Raw genomic sequence first — 23660 nt, 5'->3', positions numbered from 1 at the left:
TCATTGTAGTAACAGGATGGCACGTAACAACAAAAAGAACCGTGACTGGTCATTTACATGTCTCAGTCGCTTCACATGCAAGCAGGCGATTTTCGGCGCCCTCAACAAAAAATATATATATTTTTTTTTAAATCGACCATTTATTGGCCGATGCCAATTATTAAAAAATCCAAATATCAGCCAATTTATCAGCAGCTTTATCGCCCTCTGCAATATATCGGTCGACCACTACTTGGAATACAATGAACAATTCATATGGACTACTTTTATGGTGCTTTTTTGGAGCTTGACGGCCTCTAGTCAACACTTTCATTGAACGGAAGTGAGCAGCTTGGACATTTTGCTAAAATCTCCCTGGTGAAAAAGAGAAAGTCAAAGAGCTTTGGAAACACACGAGGGAGAGTAAATGATGACAATGTTTTCATGTTTAGGTGAGCTATCCATATAAGACTGTTCCAATATTCACAGCTCAGGTAGAGGATCTGCTCAGTGCAGGACAGCAGTGAAACGCTGAATGACCCCGTTCTCCTGAGAGCAGGAATCCAGACACGACAGCACATTCCTGATACTCGTCACAACTCGTAACCTTACCCAAATGGATTCACATTACTGTAGCCCTTGAGCAGCAGACACTTACTTGTTTACTCATCAGTTATTCAGCTAGGCTTTTATCCAGTCCAACAGACTAATTACAGGTTCAGTTCTCGTGGAGTTACCTGAGGTTCAGTGATCAAGGGCACAGTAATGATATTGTGTTCACAAATCAACCCTGCTGGGGTTTGAACCAGCTCAGATGTTTGAAAACTAGACAAACTCATTATTTACAGACATCTGGGCATCAGGACACGGTCACACATGGTTAGTTTAACAGGCAACAGTTTACAAATCCTGTCTGATGCAACAGAAATAACTTTCTTACCTGGTAGGGTCTGTAAACGCCGAACTGAATCAATGAACATCACTGGGCCTCATTTAGTGAAAAATGGGACTCGATTATGGGTGATTTCTAAAAATCTAGTGAGCTGCCAACTACTGGCCAGGAATTTTGGGAATCTCAAGCATTCAAACAGCATTGTAAGCAAGTTTTGATAAGTTCCAAGTCAGCAGCATTTTTCAGTTGCCTTCCTAGACAGATAAAATAATTCACACAGTTTTGAGACAATGATACCTAAAAATGCCATCTCAGAAGGCAGCTCACTAGCTTGTGAGGTTATGATGCTCAATAATGCTGTCTAAGAAAGCTTGCCAGGCTTTTAGAATGTAGAGACAATGTAGAAAGCTCACTAAATAAGAAGCTCACTAACTTTTTGATGCTATGAAGTCCAAAAATTTTGTCTAGGTCGACAGCTAAGTTTTGAGATTATAATGCCCAAAATGGTGTCTACGAAGACAGCTCAATAGTCTTTGAGACTACGATGCATACCCACACAGTAAGCAGCTCACTAGGCAGACAGCTTACTAAATACGTAGCTCACTAAATTTTGATACAGTAATGCCCAAAAATGCTGTCTTGGTAGGCAGCTCACTAGGTTGAGGTTATAATGCTCAAAAATGGTGTCTGCTAAGACAGCTCACTAGGCTTTGAGACTACAACGCCTACTTATGTTACCTAGGAAAGCAGCTCACTAGGAAGGCAGCTCACTAAATACGTAGCTCACAAAGTTTCGATACTGTAATACTCAAAAATGCTGTCTTGGTAGGCAACTCACTAGGATTTGAGGTTATAATGCCCAAAAATGGTGTCTGCGAAGACAGCTCACTAGGCTTTGAGACTACGATGCATACCCATGTGGTAAGCAGCTCACTAGGCAGACAGCTTACTAAATACGTAGCTCACTAAATTTTGATACAGTAATGCCCAAAAATGCTGTCTTGGTAAGCAGCTCACTAGGTTTTGAGGTTATAATGCTCAAAAATGGTGTCTGCTAAGACAGCTCACTAGGCTTTGAGACTACAACGCCTACCTATGTTACCTAGGAAAGCAGCTCACTAGGAAGGCAGCTCACTAAATACGTAGCTCACAAAGTTTCGATACTGTAATACTCAAAAATGCTGTCTTGGTAGGCAACTCACTAGGATTTGAGGTTATAATGCTCAAAAATGGTGTCTGCTAAGACAACTCACTAGGCTTTGAGACTACAATGCCTACCTATGTTACCTAGGAAAGCAGCTCACTAGGAAGGCAGCTCACTAAATACGTAGCTCACAAAGTTTCGATACTGTAATACTCAAAAATGCTGTCTTGGTAGGCAACTCACTAGGATTTGAGGTTATATTGCCCAAAAATGGTGTCTGCTAAGACAGCTCACTAGGCTTTGAGACTACAATGCCTACCTATGTTACTTAGGAAAGCAGCTCACTAGGAAGGCAGCTCACGAAGTTTTGATACTATAGTGTTTAAAAGTGCTGTCTGGGAAGGCAGCTCACTAGGCTTTGAGACTATGATGTCTACCTATGCTACCTAGGTGGGCTGCTCACAATGTAGACAGCTCACTAAATAAGTAGCTTACTCAATTTTTGATGCTATGAAGACCAAAAATGTTGTCTAGATAGGCAGCTCACAAGGTTTTGAGGTTATAATGCCCAAAAATGGCGTCTATGTAGACAGCGCAAATGAATTTATGGTTATGGCGCCCCAAATTGTTGCCTATGTAAACAATCAGCTCACTAGATTTGAAAAAAGTGATGCTCAAAGATGCTGTCTACAAAGAGAGCTCACCAGAATTTGACATCATGATGCCCAAAAACACTTCCTAGGTAAATACCTCACTAGGTTTTGAGACTATGATGCGCGCTGTCTACATAAACAGCTCACTACGTATTGAGAATATTGAGCCCAAAAATGCAGTCTACGTAGACAGCCCACTAAGTTTTGACACACAGAGTAAAACCCGACGCCGGTGAAAACAAATCGCTCTGAATGATCATCTACACAGCATTTGATCGTCACAACTGTAGACGTGTTTCATATTACATTACCTTCTCTGATAACACTAAAAACAGTTTGTTTACACTCGGTGTCGCTATAACTGACTAAAGTGACTGACTGACGGGCTTTAGATTAGCTTAGCATGCTATGCTGAACCCTCATATCATGCAACTGAGGCACGGAGAACACATTCACCCTCATTAAACAGCGCCTACCTCAGCCTCTCCCTCCTCCAGACTCCGCAGACTCCATACCACCAGCCCCTGGATCAGCAAAATCGTTAAACCGGCCGCGATTGCGACTTTGTACCGTCTAAGGAGCTTCTGCACACGAGTGCTCGCAACCATTTTCCCTCAGCCCCCTGACTCGCGCTGAGCGACGAGTATTGTCAGCTGCGAGCGATGCACTGGAGAGAGTCGACTCCCTGAATCATTCTGTTACCCGGTCAATGCCCGTTAAGAAAGATAGGTGATTCAGAGTAATTTAGCCGAATTTGAATCCGTGTCCACAGAGGAAATGAAGTAAATGACCAAGTGTTTGCATAAAAACATGCTTATATGACAGGTGCATGATGCAAAATAAATAAATAAACATAAATAAAAAATTCAATGTTTTAGTGCGTGACTACCCTTATGCAAGTTTCTCACATCCTACTAATCAGATATCACCATCAACAGGTATTTTTTAATTTATTTTTTTATTCAGTGGTTATTCATAAAGACATAAAAAAACGTAAATACGAGAAATATGATTAAAGGCAAGTCAGTCCACTCGGCGGCCATATTTGGAACGCTCCAGGTCAGCTATTTTCTATTGGTGGGTTCAAGTCATGTCGGAATGATCATATTTACGAGTTGAGCCCGCACATGATGAGTGGGAAACTCGGGATTTTCTTTGAGCCCTAACGCTACGAATGGTGGTGGGGTGGAATAATAGGGTTCAAAACAGTGTTACTATGAATGCAAACTTTAATACAGTGAAAAAGACACTCTATTAGCATAACATAAATATATATAAATAAATACAAATTTCCAACATTCTTTTGAATGTCCATGTACTAAAATAAAATATTTGATGCCATGAGTGTACCTTCATTTACTATTACTATTATTTTGAATGGCCATGGAAAATTAAGCAATGTGAAAACAATTTTACCTGGTAGCAAAAAGTAGTCCGTTAATTTACCTGATGAACTTTCACCTTTTGCTGACCCTTTATGCTTCGCAGAGCTAATGTGTGCTTCTAAATCACTTGCACCTTTATTAGCAACTGACACATAAGTGCCAGCTTTACATGTCATACATTCTGTTTCCCACGGATCTCGACCTGGACGAAAGCATGGGAATTTTTTGTGCAAATCTTCTGTAAATTTGCACTTTCATTTTGGGCATTGTTTCCACTCAGCTGTTATTTGCTGCTACTGTCAAGCAGCTGTTTGATGCCGAACAACAGCACTTGGCGTGTTCGCGGTGAGACTGACAGGCAGGAATTTGGACAATAATTGCTGCAAGCCTCTTATAATCGACCAATTGGTGTGCGAGAAGGAGGGACTTACAAAGAAGGGTTAAAGAAATGCAAATATGCACACACATAATGAAGTATTAGTCCGAAACAGAGAACATGTCCGGGAAAAAGAGGACGTATGGTCACCCTTGTTCTTTGGCTCAGATCACTTTAAAAAACTAAATTTTCTCAACTTGTGTATAGCTAATGCGCATTGGTGTTCTCGAGTTGATTGACAGCCGATGTCTGCATCTAAAAGGTGATTGGCTCTTTTACCTGTAAGGCGGGACTTCATTCCTACAGCCGCCATATTGGGTGTCCCAATTTTTCATTTACATACATTTACATTTAATCATTTAGCAGATGCTTTTATCCAAAGCGACTTACAAATTAGACACATAGCAAGCAATATGTCATACAAAGTTTAACAACATCTGCAGTATATGACTACTAAGTTCTCACAGTGGCTGGAGTAGGAAAGATGCAAGCACAGAAGAAAGAGACAGACAACTATTTTTTTTCATACATTAAGTGCAGTAGTAAGTGCAATTAGTGTGGGTTGGTTAAGTGCCCACGGAACATATGTGTTTTCAGCTGGTTCTTGAATGTTGAGAAGGTAACAGCAGATTGTGTGGAGGTTGGAAGTTCATTCCACCACAGAGGAGCAGAGAAAGTGAACGATCATGAAATACACTTTGAGCCCCTTTGTGATGGGACCACCAGGCATTGCTCCTTCATAGACCATAGAGAGCGAGTTGGAGCATAGACCTGAAGATGTGATTTGAAGTAAGAGGGTGCAATTCCATTGGCTGTTCTGAAAGCCATAGTTAAAGCCTTGAATTTGATGCAGGCAGCTACAGGTAGCCAGTGGAATGAAATCAAGAGTGGGGTGACATGAGCCCTTTTTGGCTGATTGAAGACCAGATGTACTGCTATATTCTGGACGATCTGCAGTGGCTTAATTGTGTTAGCTCGAAGGCCAGCCAACAGAGCATTGCAGTAGTCCAGTCTTGAAATGACCAGAGCTTGGACCAGGAGCTGTGTTGCATATTCAGGCAGGAAAGTTCTGATTTTCCTGATGTTGTAAAGCACAAATCTGCAAGACCGGGCAGTTGATGAGACATGTGCAGTGAAATTAAGCTGTTCATCTACCACCACAACTAGGTTCCGGGCTGTTCTGGTTGGTGTTAGTGTAGTTTAACCAAGATAAATAGTGAGGTTGTGGTCAGCAGATGGGTTGACTGGGATCACAAGGAGATCTCTCTTGGCAAGGTTGAACTGAAGGTGTCGTTCCTTCATCCAGGCTGAAATGTCAGAGAGGCAGGCAGAGATACGAGCTGAGACAGTAGGGTTACCAGGCTGGAACGACAGGTAGAGCTGCATATCATCTGTGTAGCAGTGGTAGGAAAAGCCATGTGCCTCAATGAGTGATGTTGTGTACATCGAGAAGAGGACAGGTCCAAGCACTGATTCTTGAGGAACCCTAGTGGTCAGCTGGTGTGTCTTGGAAACCTCTCCTTCCCAGGAGACCTTGAACGATCTGCAAGTGAGATATGACTCAAACCATCCAAGCACAGTTCCTGTGATGCCTAGGTCAGAGATGGTGGACAGGAGGATCTTGTGGTTCACTGTGTCAAAGGCAGCAGAAAAGTCAAGGAGGATGAGGACGAATGATTTGGAGTTAGCTCTCGCCAGTTGCAGGATTTCAGCTACTGACAAGAGGGCAGTCTCTATTGAGTGTCCTTTTCTAAGCCAGACTGATGCCTGTCAAGTAGGCTGTTCTGTGAGAGAAAAGCAGAAAACTGGTTGAATACGACCCTCTCAAGAGTTTTAGACAGGAAGGGTAGGAGAGAGACTGGGCTGTATTTGTAGAATACTGTGGGGTTAAGTGTTGTTTTTTTTAAGCAGTGGAGTTACTCGAGGCAGCTTGAATGTATTGGAAAAGTTTCCAGATGTGAGAGATCCACTGATAATGCGTGTGAGTGTGGGTAAGATCGATGGAGAGGCAGCTTGCATAAGATGGGAGGGGACAGGGTCAAGTGGACAGGTGGTAGGATGGTTTAAAAGAAGCACTTTGGAGACCTCAGCCTCGGAGAGAGGAGAGAATGAGGAAAACAGAGGATGGGATGTTGGAAGAGAGTAGCTGTGGGTGTTAGGTGTAGAGAACTGGCTGCTGATGCTCACTGCCTTGTCAGTAAAAAATGTGGCAAACTCATCAGCAGCCAAAAAAGTAGTAGGATGTGGTGGAGGAGGATAGAGAAGAGATGAGAAAGTTAAAAATAGTTTACGGGAATCTAAAGTGTCTTGTTCTGGTAATAATCCATTTTAGCAGCAGAAAAAGCGTAAAAAGAGGAGAGACGTGATTGATACTTACACAGGTCAGCAGGGTCTTTTGACTTGTGCCACTTTCTCTCCGCAGCCCTCAGCTCGGTGATCACAAAGTGTCTCCAACAGCCAGGGGCAGGAGGGTGTGGCACGTGCTGGCCTGGAGGTAAGAGGACAGACACTATCAAGGCAAGAAGTTAATGTTGAACAAAGAGCATTTGTAGCTTCATTTAAATCAAGTGAAGAATAATGGCTAGTGGAGGGAAGGAATGCAGAGACTATGGAAGAGAAGCGAGTGGGTGAGAGAGAACGGAGGCTGTGGCATAAGGATACCATAGGTGGAGTAAGAGGTAAAGAAGAAGGGAGAGTAACAGAAAACTGGATTTAAAAATGGTCAGAGATGTGTAGAGGGGTAACAAGGGGATTATTGGAGATACATGTAAGGATGAGATCTAGCTGTTTTCCTGCTCTGTGATTTGCAGGGGTGTGCAGACTTGTAAGATCAAATGAGGTCGGAAGAGCTAGAAAGTCAACTGCTTGAGGTTTTTCCAGGTGGATATTAAAGTCCCCAAGGACCAACAGCAGAGTGCTGTCCTCAGGGAATGAGGACAGTAGTACATCTAGCTCTTCAACAAAGTTGCCTAGTTGACCTGGGGGGCGATAGACGACCAAAAAGTGGATTTTAGGAGGATAAGTGGCAGTAATGGCAGGATATTCAAAAGTTGTGTTATTGCAGAGAGAAGAGAACGGAGTGAATTTCCATGAGTTTGAAATTAGCAAACCGGTTCTCCCACCCCGCCCAGTCAGATGAGGGATGTGGGTGAAAGTGAAGTCAGCTGAAAGAGCTGACGGAGTTGCAGTGTTGTCTCTGCAGATCCATGTCTCAGTCAGAGCCAAAACATTGAGTTTTGACTGACCGGTAAAGGCCAGAATGAAGTCAGATTTGTTGACAGCTGACTGGCAGTTCCACAGTCCAACAGAGATGGAAAGGGGCTGTGGAAAGGCAATGCTAAATAATCTAAGGTGCTCTGGAGTGCATAGTCTACAGTGTGTGCGTGTAAATTTTTGCCCACATGAGACAATAGGAATGTCCTGAAAACACATATTACAAGTAGAATAAAGAATAACTATATGAAAAAGAGAGTAGGGGCAAAACTTAGCATAGTGGCTGGCTCCTTGTCGGTGTCCTTGCTCGGTGCACTCGCAGGTCTTTACCCGAGATATGTCTTCACATGAAGAGGGCTGCACACAAGGGCTGCTGCTTCTGCTGCCCCTACAGTTCTCTCACTACTTAAGTACTAATTGCTGTACAGCTGAGTCCAGCCCACAAATTAGCAACTCAAAGTCAAAAAGCGTCAAAAGCTGGAGAGTCACGCGATGCCATGTGAGGTTCGGATGTGTGAATGGCGAGCTCTGCGAACTTTGCTAGTTTTAACACTATTAATGACATAAACCAGTGAGATTCGATACACTTTGTTCCATAACTGTTCTAGGAGGACAATATGTCAAAGAAGTTCAAATCCTCTGGCTCCGGAGACATTAAAAGACACTTACATGCTCAGGCTGACACCCCTGAGCAGCAGGCTGCGGGCCCAGGAGCCGATTTGGTGGGAGAGTTTTGGGAAATTTGGCGAGAAATGTTGAACATGTCGGCAATGCTGACGAAGGTTGTTGCTGACTTGGAGGATCTTGCTTTAAAACGTTGATCGATCACTGCCATGGAGACGAAGTTCTCCGAGGTGGTCACAAGAGTGGGGGATGCCAAGAAACGGATCGATTATCTGGAGTCATCGGAGAGGGAATTAGCTGCTAATCAGCTAGCGACCAAAGTGGATTTGGATCGTGTCTGGGAGAAGTTGGAGGACCTGGAGAACCATAGCCATTGGAATAACATCCAAATCGTCGGAATTCCTGAAGCCGAAGTGGATCAGGATATGGTGAAATTCCTGGAAGGGCTCTTTCTGAGTCTGCTCAACATAACAGGCCATAAGCTGGAAATCAAGTGAGCTCACAGGGTTCTGGCTCGGCGATCCACTGAGGGAGACAGGCCTCGATCAATTCTGGCCAAATTTCTGAGATCATCTGATAAAGATCTGGTGTTACACAAGGCGAGGAGTAAAGGAAGGCATTTTTGGAAGAAACACAGTATTTTTTTGTTCCCAGACTTTGCGAATTTGACAAGAGAGAAACATGATCGATTCAAGGAATGCAAGAAACTCTTACATAAACAGAAGGTCGCTTTTTGTTAAGATGGCCACCAGGTGCAGGGGTGGTTTGTTAGGCTCCACACTTGCCCCTTTGCTTAACCTTTTTCTACAGTCATTTTTAATCTTATTTGGTATTTTTCAACAATTGCTCATCAACACTAAAGAAAGATTTTAAATGTTGGAAAGAGGGATAAGTAGTTTTGTTGCATATGGCTGCTTTGTTTGTGGTTCCTGATAAGTCCATGTGGTTTTGGTGTCAGTGCTACTGGAAATGAAACACAGACTATATCTGTTGAACTCATGCCCATGGTTGATAGACCAAAACTTTTTTTTTGAACTTTTTCAGCCAAGGATACCACATTATTTATTCTACCTGCTGGCAAATCAATCATCATCAAGGAAAAGAAAGTCATCAGCATGTCAAGAGAAGCAAATGGTATGGTCCAAAGGTTCTACTGATTATTCTCCTGCTCAGCGGTGACCATGGACCATCAACAAACCAACATATAACTGAACCAGTAAGTGGATGACTGAGTGTAATCCAGGCTGGAGTGTGAACTGTGGTGCAGAGATCAGTGGACCATCAGGGTGTAAGCTGGGAGCTGTTGGGTGTTTGGTCAAACTCCCCTTGGATATTTTACAGGATGTGCCCATGCTTGAAACATCAGAGCTCTGTATTAGTCCTGTCCTTGATTCAGAGAGTTTTGGTGAGTCTAAACCATCCCTTATCTGTGAACAATATAATGTGTTGTCTGGAGTAAAGCAAACAAACAAACAAACAACAGGTACTTTATGAAAACTCAAAGACAAAAGGAGCCATCAACCATGCTGCACAGAAACAGTTTAAATTATTTCAGACTGTAAACCATGCCAGAGTGATTTGGGATTCAAGACTCAAACCACAAGGTATTTTAGGGGGGCACCTGAATATCCGAAGTATTATGCCAAAGAGGGATCAAGTTGAGCATCTGCTTATAAACTCAAACCTGGACTTTTTAACATTGAGTGAAACTTGGTTGTCTACCAATACACCAACATGCATGATTGATGTTCCTGATTACAGTTGTTACAGAAAGGATAGACCATCACGAAGAGGAGGGGGAGTCATGATTCATATTAAGGATACTTTTAAATGTGCTGAAGTGAAACTAGATATTGCTGGATTAGAATGTTTGGCGTTAAATGTTATAATGTCACCAAAAATGAATTTTAATGTTGTGATTTTGTATAATCCACACTCACATGATTCTTCTTTTTATTATAATTTAGAGGAATTGTTGAAGTTTTTAAATTGTCGTACTGAAACTATTTTATTTGGAGATTTTAACATAAATTGGGTAGACAAACGTAGTAAGCAAAAATTGAAATCAATTACAGCCAAACATAAATTCAACCAGTTAATAAAAGGTCCAACAAGGTTAACAAAAACAAGTAAAAATCTTATTGATCTTGCATTTACAAATAAACCCGAAAGGGTTTAAAATATATAATCTGCTGACAGGTTTGTCTGATCATAACATGATCCTGGTTGTTAGAAAATTGACAGAGAAACGTTTGCAGAGTAATTTTCATCAAACTTTTAAACCAGGAGTAGTAGGCATTCCCAAGAGTAAAATAACATTTTTTGAAAATGATATAAAAAATATTAATTGGAATGATGCATTACAAATTGGTGACCCGGACAAAAACTGTGAAATTGTGATGAGAACCATTGAAAAAATTATTCAAAAGTATACACAACTGTTAAAATGTAGACAAAATAGTGCATCCTTACTATGGCTAAATTCAGATATCCATCAACTAATGAAAAAGAGAGCTCTTGCTTTGAAAAAGTCTTTGCTTACAAAAACACAGACAGATATTCTAAGCTTTAAATCTTTAAGAAATAAAGTAGTTAGTGAAATGAGAAAGGCGAAAATGGCATATTTTGAGCAATTGATTGCAGAATCAGGAGGAAATATCTCATCTCTTTGGAAGTGCATTAACAAACTTTCTAAACGAGAAGGTATACAAAGAAAACCATTGTTGGAGCTGCACATAAATGGAAGACTTAGTACTGATAGCACTGAAATTGCTAATGAATTTAATAGATATTTTATCCAGTCTCTGGAAGAACTTGCTATATGTTTTGAACCTGTACAATTACCTCAATATGCAATAAAAGACAAACCCTCATCCTTTTATATCTCTGAGTTGGATGAAGATACTCCAAATTATTAATCAATTGAATCACTCAAGGGCTAAGGATATATTTGGAATGGATACCGCATTTATAAAAAAAATATAGTGCTTGTTTGATAAAGCCCTTGGTAAATTTGTTAAATGTATCTATTAGAGAAAGTAAATTGCCCTCAAATTGGAAAACTTCTATTATAACCCCAATTTTTAAGGCAGGATCAGTTGAAGTTCAGAATTATAGACCAATTTCTATACTCCCTGCATTTTCTAAAATTCTGGAAAAGTTGGTAGCTGAACAACTTATCAAATATCTAGAAAACAATTTTCTACTTCACTCTTAACAGTTTGGTATTAGGCCTAAGTATTCAACAGAAATGGCAAACTGCTTTCTCACAGAATTTATTAAGGGAGCTTTAGATAATGGTAATGTGGTAGGCGCAGTATTTTTAGACCTCAAAAAGGCATTTGAGACTGTGAATCATGAAATACTCCTGCATAAAATCTGTTTAGTTTCTCACAGCAGGCAATAAATTGGTTTAGATCATATTTAGGATCTCTAGATCAGTGTGTTAAAATAAATCTTTGCGAAACAATGAGATGGGTCTCACTCAAGGGTCAATTTTAGGTCCACTGTTGTTTTCTTTATATGTCAATGATTTACTAAATTGTTGTACGTAAACTAAATGTCAGTTATATGCAGATGACACAGTCGTTTATGTATCAGCACAGACTCCACACTTAGCTACAGATATATAAGCAAATGAAATGACTGGCGTGTCACAGTGGCTGCAAAACAACTGTTTGACCATGAATTGTTCAAAAACTGTCTCAGTGTGTTTTTCAATTAGAAGGAAGGAAATGAATGGTTTTATAATTAAGATCAATCAAAAGGCAATAGAGACAGTTAATGATTTTAAATATTAAGATGTTATTTTAGATTCTCAATTGAAATTTGATGTGCATGTAAAGAGGCTGTGTAGAACAATCAGAACAAACCTTAACTGTTTTTATATGATTAGACCGTATCTATCCTTAAAAGCAGCTAAGTTATACATGCATGCAATGATCTTCTCACATTTATCTTATTGTGAGACTGTCTGGAGTCAGGTTTCTCAACTGACCATCAAATCTGTTAGATTTCTATATAAACAAACACTAAAAATTTTGGACAAGAAACCAATTAGATGGCATCATTGTAATATTTTACAAAAAGATATTTTGCTTAGTTTTGAAAATTTTATAAATTTGTCTCTCATTAAAATGTTTTTTAAATGTGTACATAATCGTGCTCCAGATATCATATGCCAATTAATATCAAAACAGAGTAGTAAGTGGATCACTACAAGAGGTGCAACTAATCAGAATTGCACAGTACCGAGGAGAAAAACTAAATTTACACAATCCACATTTTCAGTTCAAGGTACACTGCTTTGGAACAGCCTACCAGCTGAACTGAAAATGCAAATGGAGTTGAACATTTTTCAAAGAAATCTAAAAAGGTGGTACAAACAAAAGCAGGTTTGTGAACACTGATGGTCGTCTCAGTTTTCTTTTATTATTGTTATATTTTTTAACTTTTTGCTTAGTTTTTTGACTGATTATTGTTTTATTGTTGTTAAAAAAGCATAACCAGGGACTGGGGATGCAAATTAGCCTTTGGCTAGAAGCCTGTATGTGGAGCATCCGCTGCTTGAAATTGTAGCAATGTTTCTGCATTGTCCCTGTTAAATAAATGAATAAATAAATACATTTTGCACTGATGTTCCCGGCCAAATTGAGAATAGATGCTAAGGATAGCCATAAAACATTCAACTGGGACAGTTTTGTGGATGAATCTACATGTTCTTTGTGTCTATTCCACTTATTGTCTGGAGTTTGTTTTATAGATTATATTTTGTTGTGTAACTCTGTCTCACAAAATTTGTACAGAAACACCGGACTTGAGCAATCCGACGGCAAAGTTGTCATGGGGGCTCTTGTAGGCGTACATGTTCTGTTTGAGTTTAGAGGGATGGACACCAGTTGGCACTGTCATGCACGGGGTTAATGCCCACGTTTTTCTTTTTTCTGTTTGTTTGGTTCTGAGGGAAGTTCGGGGTTTGATTGTTGATTGTTGGAATGTGGTCTTTCTAATTTTGTTTTTGACACACAATCTATTTTTTCTCATATGTCAAAATGTCAAGTGTTAATATGAGTGGATTATCTCTCTCCACGTGGAATGTGAATAGGTTGGGGCACCCCATAAAAAGAAGGAAAGTTATTTATCTTCTTAAGCGTAAGAAATATGATATAGTGTTTCTTCAAGAAATGCATCTTTCCCCACAGGAAGCTGAAAAATTTGGGAAGACATGGGGTGGACATGTTTTCTTTAGTGCTGGCTCAATTAAGAGCAGGGGAGTCATTACACTGATAAGTAAGCATCTACAGTTCAAATGTCTCAAACAGATTAAAGATAAATTAGGAAGAGTCATTATTGTTTTAGCAGAAATTCAGGGGCAAAGTCTTATTTTGGCTAATATTTACACATCTAACGTTGATGATCAGGGCTTTTTTATAGATCTTGAAGGGATTTTGCAAGCCGCTGGCACCCCTCATGATATAATATTGGGAGGAGACTTTAAATTTAATGGACTCAGTCCTTGATCATAGTGATGCAAAAGTGTGCAAGCCCCCTAGAGCAACATTGATGCTTCAAAAGATGTGTAAAAATCTTGGTCTTACAGATATTTGGAGACTTTTGAACCCATCTGGTAGGGACTATAAATTTTTTTCATCAGTCCATAAGATTTATTCTAGAATAGATTTATATATATATATATATATATATATATATATATATCTATCTCTAAGTCCCTCATTTCATCTGTTGTTGATTGCTCAATTGGAAACATTTTAGTCTCAGATCACGCCCTGGTGAGTTTATAGGTATTGCCACATATGGAGAAAAGGAAATCATATAGTTGCCGCTTTAATGTATCCCTTTTACAAAATCCTGAATTCCAACAAATGTTAAAGGCCAAAATCAATGTTTATATGGAGACCAACTGGTCCTCAGTATCCTCTGTGGGCGTGGCTTGGGAGGCACTTAAGGCGGTTCTTAGGGGCCGGATCATACAGTATGCCTCATTCACCAAAAATCCAAAGCACGAGACCTCGAGTTGGAAGGGAACATTAAAAGTGCCGAGCTGAAGCGCCAAATGTCGTCTGATGGCCTCAAATAATTGACCTGATTGAAATACAGATATAATACTATTTTGTTGTGGAAGGTGGAGTTTTGGCTATTCAGGGCAAGAAAGTCATACTTTGAGTCGGGGTATAAGGCAGGAAAACATCTGGCTAGATATATGAAACAGAGAGAGTCTTTTTCTACCATTCCCTCAGTGAAATCTGCTGGTGGTGAAATATTTACCTCAGCCATTGATGTAATGCTTTAATGCTTTTAAAGAATTGATCTCTATAGTTCCATGTCTTCATCTACTGATAAGGATATTAGAAACTTTGTGGAACCATTAGAACTTCCTAAACTGATGGCTGAGCAAAATAATTCGCTTGATTCTTGATGAGGTAATTAAGGCATTGCCTACAGACAAAGCTCTGGGGCCAGATGGCTTTGCCACTGAGTTTTTTAGATCTTATGCTACAGAATTGGCTCCAATTTTGCTAGAAGTTTATACGGAATCATTAAAGAATGGAAAACTTCCGCCAACTATGACGCAAGCCCGGATCAGTCTGATTCTTAAAAAGGACAAAGATCCAAGCGAGTGTAAGAGTTACCGTCCAATTTCCCTGATCCAGCTAGATGTTAAAATATTGTCAAAATTTTTGGCTAACAGATTAAGTAAAGTTATGACAACTCTTATACATCTATATCAGGTGGGGTTTATTCGGGGTTGTAGCTCTTCTAATAACATTTGGCATTTCATCAATATCATGTGGTCAGTGGCGAATGATCAGACTCTGGTTGCTGCCATCTCACTTGAAGACAAAAAGGTGTTTGATATGGTAGAATGGGATTATCTTTTTAAGATTTTGGAAATGTATGTGTTCGGGAAAACTTTTATTGGTTGGATTAAGTTACTTTATAGACACCCAGTAGCGGTGGTACAAACAAATGGATTAATTTAAGATTAGTTTACTCTGGATAGGGGCACCCGGAAGGGTTGCCCTTTTTCCCCATTATTGTTCTGTCTTACCCTGGAACCATTAGCAGCCACGATAAGAAAGGAGGATGATTTTCCAGGGGTGGTGGGAGGAGGTGTGGCGCATAAGCTTTTGCTTTACGCAGATGATATTTTATTATTCGTCTCCAACCCCACTAGATCTTTGCCTTGCCTCCACAGAATTATTAATTCCTTTTCCAAGTTATCGGAATACAGAGTTAATTGGTCTAAATCCGAAGCTTTGGCTCTGACAGCGTACTGCCCGGTAACGGCTTTTCAGCTGGGCGCCTTCCAGTGGCCCAAACAGGGCATTAAGTATTTGGGGATTTTATTCCCAGCAAATTTGTGTGATTTTAGTTAGTTAATTTTGACCCTTTAAAAAGGTTTTCGAGCGATGTGAGCAGGTGGGCTTCATTACATTTATCGATGATTGAGAAGGTTAATGTTATTAAAATGAATTGTATTCCAAAATTCAGAATACAGTCTCTCCCTATAGATGTCCCCCTCTCTTATTTCAAGCAATTTGATAGCATAGCGAAGTCCTTCATTTGGAATGGTAAACGTCCCAGATTACATTTCAGTAAATTGCATAGGCCGATTGACAAAACTGGGCTAGGCCTACTCAAGATTTATTTTATTATTATGCATTCAGTCTCCGATATTTGGCTCACTGGTCGCTTCCACCTGAGAGAGCCCCTCCCTGGTTCTGTATTGAACAGGAAGTTCTTGCCCCTATTTTGCCATTGCAAAGCCTTTCTATCAAACTATTTGGAGAAGTTAAGTTACACCCTGTTATCTCGCATTTGCACTCAGTATGGACAAAAGTGTCCAGAGTGTTTAATTCTGACATTTATTTAAATGTTGCCTTGAGCATATGGCTGAACCCAAAATGATGTATTAATAAGTCCCCTTTCTGCTGGTCAGAGTGGATTGTAAGGGAGGTTAATACACTCGGTGACATGAGAGTGAAGTGTAGAGATCCTTTGAAAATATAGTTCAACATTTTGGGATTTCCAGGTCTCAATTCTTTAGGTATTTAAAGCTGCGCCACCTGCTCTGTACTATTTTTGGGAGTAGCATACACCCCCCTAAAGCAGCAGATACTCTGGGAGTAATGATAACTGCTTTTGGAAAAGGTCATGAGGCATCAGTGTATTACTCCCTGCTAATTCAGAGTCTGGGGGACGGAGCTTCAACTTCTCTCAAGAGATTATGGTAGAAAGATTTAAATTTGGTATTGGAGGAGGGAGTGTGGGCTAGGATTCTAAAAAACGTCAAGTCTGTATCTAAAGATGCAAGGGTACGCCTTATGCAATTCATGATTTTACATAGATTCTATTGGACCCCTTCTAGATTGTACAGGCTTGGCCTTAAAGACACACCCACCTGCTGGTGATGCCAATCAGAAGATGGAGACACAACCCGTGTCTTTTGGTGGTGTGTTAAGATCCAAGAATTTTGGTTGAAGGTTCAGAGTTTTATGTGTGATGTATTGGGCACTCAAATTTCATTTTGCCCCAGACTCTGTATTTTTGGCGATGGGGCAGTCATCAATATAGGGGATAAACACACAAAAAATGGGTCCTGACCAGTGTTATGATCGGCAGACAGATTGTCTTAAGAGGATGGAAGTTGGCTGGAGCGGAGATGGGGAGGGTGGCAGCTTTCGAGGAGGTGTCATGTAGAAGGCTGGGGATCTGGGATTCGTTTGATGGGAAATGGGGCAGCTATTTGGCATAATTGGGGGGCTCTCGGGGAGGGGCAGTGGAGAGAGAAGCATAGTTTTAAATGTGTGTGAATGTTATAGTTTTATTTTATTTTTTGTGTGTGTGTATACTTATATGTGACCACAGGGATGTTTGTTGGGGGTCGAGTGGGGTTGGGGATTGGGAGGGGTCGTAGTGGGGGTTAAATATTGATTCTGTGTATATATGTTTTACTTTTCTTTGTTATCTGTATGAATCAATAAAAAAATGGTAATCTGAAAAAAGTGTCAAAAGCCTGAAACTGAAGCAGGATTGCCCTAAAAAACTCACTAATAGACAAGATTTACCTTAAGTAGCTGGTCCCAAAATGTCACAATATGTACGTGTCCAATTAGAAAGTGGTTTCATCTCAGACCTCTTCCCTTTTTTAATGCACATTTTGAAATTGCGCTTAAGAAATCCTGAATGGAAATGGAATGGCGAATAAGCTTTCTAAATTCGCATAAAAATGTAATGCGCTAGGAGGAGGTGGATTTTCTAGAGTTTCGCATTAGTTAAAATGCGCAAAAACAGTTTATTTGCAAAACGATTATGTGTTTTGACCATTATGTGCGATAGCTTGATGTGACTGGCCCAACGAAAGGTCCGACATTGGCGCACAATTCTTTAAATATAGTGCTTGACTTTCTGAAGTTTTTAACCCACAGCTGGTCGATAAAGTGGGTCCTCACAATCCGCCAGAGCAGTTTTGAGAGCGGGCGCTGTATTCGGACACTGGCGGCGTGTGGGCATCGCAGCTATTTCAGACCCATTATACCCAATATTACACTTATTCTGTGGTGTCTCGTATATGCATTTAATAAAATTAGATACTTGCTCCAGTCTTGCAAATAAAACTCTCCCCGAAGCAGGGAGGTCATTCAGCTGCTCCATCATGATGAGGCGACTCGTTTTGCGCATTACGTTGTGGATGGAAATGCGCAACAATTCGTGTTTTTCTAAGTCGAATTTTTAGAAATGCGCTTAAAGAAATACTAAACATTTCGATGGAAACCCAGCTAGTGCCAGTGAAGTGCAGCACAATCACCTAGCAACTACTGGTCCAGTGTCTCAGCAAAAAACACAGCAAACAAACAAACTGCAGTTGTTGTTCCCCTCTGACAGACCAAATGCTTGTTCTCCCATTCATTTTAATACAAGTACGGTCTCGTGTTGAATATCTCTGATGCTGCACAACTTTCAGGTGACGGTATTAACGGTAAAATGCCGATAGGCGGCGCACTTTAAAAGCGCAAAGCCTTGCACATCTCCAAGACAACCAGTACATGTTACAGGAATGTTTCAGCTTGTTTATTTGAGTGAGTGAAACTCTAGAAGGTGTGACACAAAAAAGAATGCTTTTTTTGTTTTTTAAAAAAATAATTCATTTTTTTTTCCTTTCTGTATATCCCGATTACGACGAAAACAAATCCACAACGTTCTTGTTGTCTGTTTCATTTCACATGTTCGTGCTGGCTCCAAGCCAACGAATCATACTACGACGAAGGCGCACCTCATGAATATTAATTAAACAGGCAGATGTTGCCTGGCAACCTTCCTGGAGCGTCCACTCACGTACCTCATTAATATTCACGAGGCAGGCCTTTACAGTAGTAGGATTCGCTGTCCATTCACTGATGGCAACAATGTATATGAGTCGTGACTGACGTTCAGTGCGCAACAGAAGTTCTGGCACTCGAGTTACTTCCTTCTCTCTGAAATGAAGCGGGGGAGAAAGAAAAACTTTTCTTTTCTTGACTTACTATGAGACATTTTGCGTCGCTTCTCAGAGCTGAAGATGTCCACTACTGTGTCCCCAACTGTCCCCACCAGCAGCAGCTCCTCACTGGACCACCGGACAGCCATCGTAGGTGCATGTAAGTCAGAGTATCCTATATGCTTAAGCGAAATAAATATAGTTTTCAAGAACTTATGTTAAAGAATTTGCACTAAAATGTGTATGTATACACATTAGCCTCTTTTCTTTTTCTTTCTTTTTTTTCTTTTTTTAAAGATTTACGCATTTTAATTTTTATGAGAAAAATTCCATCAAATTGAATTGTATAATGTTTAAAAAAAATTGATAACATATATATATATATATATATATATATATATATATATATATATATATAATTTATCTTTTTTTTTTTTTTTTTTTATTGATTACGGATTACTATTCTGTTAGATAGAATTGTTATTCAATTAAAATACGTACATTTAAAAAGTATTTTTTGAGTGGATGCAACTTTTCTCCGATAATTATTTCTTTTTGTATTTATTATTATTATTATTATTATTACTATCATTTTGTTTTAACAGCGGTATTATATAATTTTAGAACTGTTAAACCCCATGACACTGATCATAAATGTCATAAAGGGGAGATCTTAATAGCTTTTCTTAATTTAATGTTAATGCAGAGGCTTCTTTAAATATTATAAAAAATTATTTGACGCATTTTCTTGAAATGTTATGTGAAAAAGATTATACTGACAATAATGCACATACACTATAGTCAAAAGTTTAGTCGTACTTGACTGAATTTGTTTCTCATGATCTTAAAAACCTTTTTATCTGAAGGGCATATGCTTACATTCTTGTGAATATTTTTGTTGTCAAATATATATATTGTGCCCATATGTGATTTTATTTATTAATAAAACAAAAAATTTCCTTTTTGTAAAAATGTACAAATAAAATGAGACAGAAGTGTTGAACTGGGTACATTATAAATATTGTAAGATTTATTCATTTCAATTTCATAACAAATTGAATATAAATATATTCAATTTTTTTTATTATTTTGTTAAACATTGCACAATTAAATTTGATGGAATTTTGTGATTAGATTGAAATGTGCGAATCTTAAATATATATATATATTATTATTATTATTATAAAAAATTTTTTTTTATTTTTTTTACGGTGATGGAAAAGCAATAAACAAGGTCCAGCAAGCTAAAAATGTATGATTTTTTTTAAATTATTATTATTTTGTCTCTATTAATTTCCATTTTTCCATTTGACTTAACTGTTATTCTAAAATGTGGAAACTAGAAATAATAAAGAATGAGCAGGTATGTCCAAACTTTTGACTGTTAATCAAATGATGATTAACTCCAGTCATTGAGAGCACAGTTAACACATTGATTGATGAGTTGTGTCTGTTGTCTTCTCTGTTTTCCAGTCTGTTGTCTGGTGTTTTTTGTGCTGATTGTGGTGCTGCTGTTTGTTCTGTACCGGAAGCTTCCTCTCTGCTGCAAAATAAGAGTTTATCAGGAATCTCATTCGAACATGGTAAGACCCCAGAAAACTATTTGATTGCTCAGAGGTTGCTCTTTTATAGCTCAAGAAGAGATTGAGTTCTCAGTTGTTTCTATGCCCTTAGTAGAAATAAATAGGCACATATGAGACACAGTGAGAGTACAGAACTATACTGTACAATGAATGCGGATAGCATAGCTCAGATAGTCTTGGAAGAATGTGATGAAAAATGATCATATTGAGATCTTTTCATTTCAGACATTGGGATCTTGGCAAATCTGAGCACAGTTTGAGACATTGTTGTGATCTCTTCTGAAATTCAAGAGGTGACGCATGTGAAACAAAAGCATCCGTTTGTTCTCTATTCAATCTTGTTGCTGTCTAGGAGAAACAATTGAGATATTAAAGAGACCTCATTAATGATTTTTCTTTCCTATGGGAAATAAGATCAAATTTAATACGGTTTACCTTGAAACTCAGCTGGCAACCGCTGAACAGTTGGAAATGTGGTTTAGAAAAGGAGTCACATCTGCCCTAGTTTGATCATTTTGCTTATGAACAATTTATCCCACTGTTTGTTTTATCAATATTTGGGACACTAGTACACAAACATAGATTACATGCTATCTTTTTCTTAAGAATCTGCAAACTGACACCCAACAGCGTCACATTGTACTACGCCAAACACTGTGACTCAGTTCACGGGAGGTTGTGCATTGTTAACGTCAGATAGAATATCCAGCAAAATAAGCAAGAATGTACGCTACATTAGCAGGAATTAATAACAAAGATTTATAACTGCAAAACATTCATAACAGACAAATTTGTAGCTCTGGAGTTTTATTATGAGGTAATCACAAAGAAGGAAATGGTATCTGGCATCTTAAACTTAATCATTCGCAGTTGTCACACGTTGTCCGGATTTGTATGAGTCAGACCTTTGAGCAACGAAACACCTAGGCCTTTACAAACACAGTGCTGTATGTGAGGAGTACAAAACGGCGAGATTGTAACCCTGGCTGTGATGAATTCAACTTTCCAGTATTTTCACAAAAGTTACACAGGAATCAGATATTAAACCAACGAGGTAAATTCCAGTGCGGAGATGTTAGGAGAGGGATGCAGGTGGCATGGCTTCCTCTTTCACCCTCCACTGCGGTTGAAGCTTTCTAGTGCTTTCAAGTGTAGTCTGTCCAAATATGCATAGCTGAACTTCCCTTCTATATACAGTAGTATGCCAAAAGCAGTATGTCAATGGAGCTGTATGTCCGAATCTTGGTATTCATAAAAGGTTAGGCGAGAAATACCCAGATGACCGGCGAGATTCTGAGGTGCGCAACCACTGGACACTTTACTATCCCATAATCCCTCAGGAGCTGATGAGACTCCATGTTCAAAACGCTGAATAAGTAAAAAATGGCGGAGAACCGTGAGTTGGGTGGCTCTTAACTGTGAGTGCTATATATATCAAGGAAGTTGTGGTTATATTGTGCTTGTTTAACCTTGTGCAACCCCGTGTCCACATTAGAGGTCTGCACAGGCCTTAAAATGAAACCCGAACCTGACCTGTACCCGTACCCGAGACTGTGTGGCCCTACCCGGCCCGAATGATACAGTCAGATTTTAAGCCCGAACTCGAAATCGCTTACTAATTCATCTCCGCAAGTACTGTTGCAATAGGCTGTATTTTATGTAAGCATATAGGCAACATTCATAACAGTACTGAAACAGTAAACATGCACAGTTTTAACAAGGCACAGCAGCCCCTCAGTACACTAGAGCTGTACCCGTTGGGTTTAAGGGTCCCGTCGGGCCCGGGTTGCAGACCTTTAGTCCACATGTGTGGACGTTGTATTTCGGCTGTTCTATACGCAATGCATGATTTTAATTAAGTAAAACTGACTGAATACTGTTCACAACACTCTAGACTGTCATTTAAGGGTTAAACTTCTGGCGCACAGAGTCACGTGACACAACAGCATGGCGTTGATTTCCGTGAAGCGCTTCTACAAGCGCAGTGCCAACAAAAGTGCCTATGGTAAGAAAACTCTTTAAGTTTTTTGATTGAAACCTGTTTGGTTGTAAAGAGTAGCATCTCTAGTTTCATTTGATATGCCACTTTAAAACATTCATTTATTTTTCGCGCCAGCACGCTGATAAACATAATGTCCATATATGTGGATTTTGGGAAGTTGAAAAAACATGTTAGTTATTTTGAATAACTTTTAACATGAACACATCTGTGGGTCATTTCGCTCCATTTTAAAATACATTTTGTTATAGTTTATTTTGTTATATCTGTACAATACGGTTCCATTCATTAACATTTGTAAATGCATTCCTATATTTACTGTTCATTTTCACATTGAGAATAAATGGGTTCTTGTTGCTTTCAGATTCTTTATATGGAGTTAGGATTAAAATAAGTTACATTTCAAACTTTTCTGAGACCAGTGCAGACAGACAGCACACTGGAGGTTAAGTCATTCACTACCCTCTTACCATCTGTGGGTAATTATCATTCAGTACCATGATATACATTAAAGTACCATTGTGTTACCATCTGATACATCACTGTACCATGGTAATGCCACATAACTTTTTTGCAAGGGCTCTTCTTCCTTTTCCAGTTTGTTAAACTTTAGTCAAAGTCTTACCAATAGGTAACCTTCTGTCACCAGTTTCCTGACGACTTTCTAGTCTGTGTATCCTGACCTCAAGTCAGAGCATTTCTCTTTACATGTGCCCAGTTGTCAGGATGTGGCTCATGAAAGCAGAAGATAGATTAGAGTGCACCATTTTTCTGGTGAGTTCTGGTAATAAAGCATATCCTCCACTCTCACCCTGAAGTCATACCTCATCCTCAGCGTTTCCTTTTCCTGTTCTGTTTGTGTCGTGACCGTTGCCTGAGGGAACTTTAACCTTATCTTAGTAAAACAGGGAAACTGGCTCCACATTCTTCCTCCCAAATGGAGGGAATGCAAAAATGTTTCTGCTAAGTTGAGCTGTTGATGAAGATAGACATGAGGAGGTACAGGTTGAACCGGGAAGAGGCACTGAAGAGGTCTGAGATGAAACCACTTTCTAATTGGACACGTACGTATTGTGGCATTTTGGGAGTGACAATTGCATTTAAATGCGGAAGTAAACTCCTAAGGTCAGAAACATATTTTACACTGTATGCAGATGTGAGCGCTTGGTCAACACATTGCCAATGGGCTGTCCAGATGAACATACTTAACGTTTTTTGTAGCATTACTGTGGCGGTAACAAACCTCAGTACTCAAGGGGTGATAAAGTTACCTTCCAAAACTTGTGCCATAAAACCAGATGTGTTATTAACTTA

General features: G+C 39.4%; 2 protein-coding genes across 5 annotated transcripts in view; one reads left to right on the top strand and one right to left on the bottom strand.

The window, feature by feature from the left end:
• Positions 1–3285, bottom strand: part of LOC127450322 (xylosyltransferase 2-like) — a 39216-nt gene extending 35931 nt beyond the window's left edge. For 2 of the 4 annotated variants that reach the window (XM_051714328.1, XM_051714331.1), the window contains exon 1: positions 3145–3285. In XM_051714328.1, coding sequence (XP_051570288.1) covers positions 3145–3276 — 132 coding nt within the window. In that variant the 5' untranslated portion in view covers positions 3277–3285. The remainder of the gene's footprint in view (positions 1–3144) is intronic. The other 2 variants (XM_051714330.1, XM_051714329.1) reach the window with 2 other exon arrangements.
• Positions 3286–18701: 15416 nt separating this feature from the next.
• Positions 18702–23660, top strand: part of LOC127450416 (uncharacterized) — a 33256-nt gene continuing 28297 nt past the window's right edge. Inside the window, exons 1-2 of the mRNA XM_051714524.1 lie at positions 18702–18924; positions 20238–20347. Coding sequence (XP_051570484.1) covers positions 18846–18924; positions 20238–20347 — 189 coding nt within the window. The 5' untranslated portion in view covers positions 18702–18845. The remainder of the gene's footprint in view (positions 18925–20237; positions 20348–23660) is intronic.

The sequence above is a fragment of the Myxocyprinus asiaticus genome, chromosome 13, assembly GCF_019703515.2.
Source record: "Myxocyprinus asiaticus isolate MX2 ecotype Aquarium Trade chromosome 13, UBuf_Myxa_2, whole genome shotgun sequence".
NCBI lineage: Eukaryota > Metazoa > Chordata > Actinopteri > Cypriniformes > Catostomidae > Myxocyprinus > Myxocyprinus asiaticus.
Note: the sequence above shows the minus strand (reverse complement) of the source record. Positions and strands in the feature narration are given on the sequence as shown.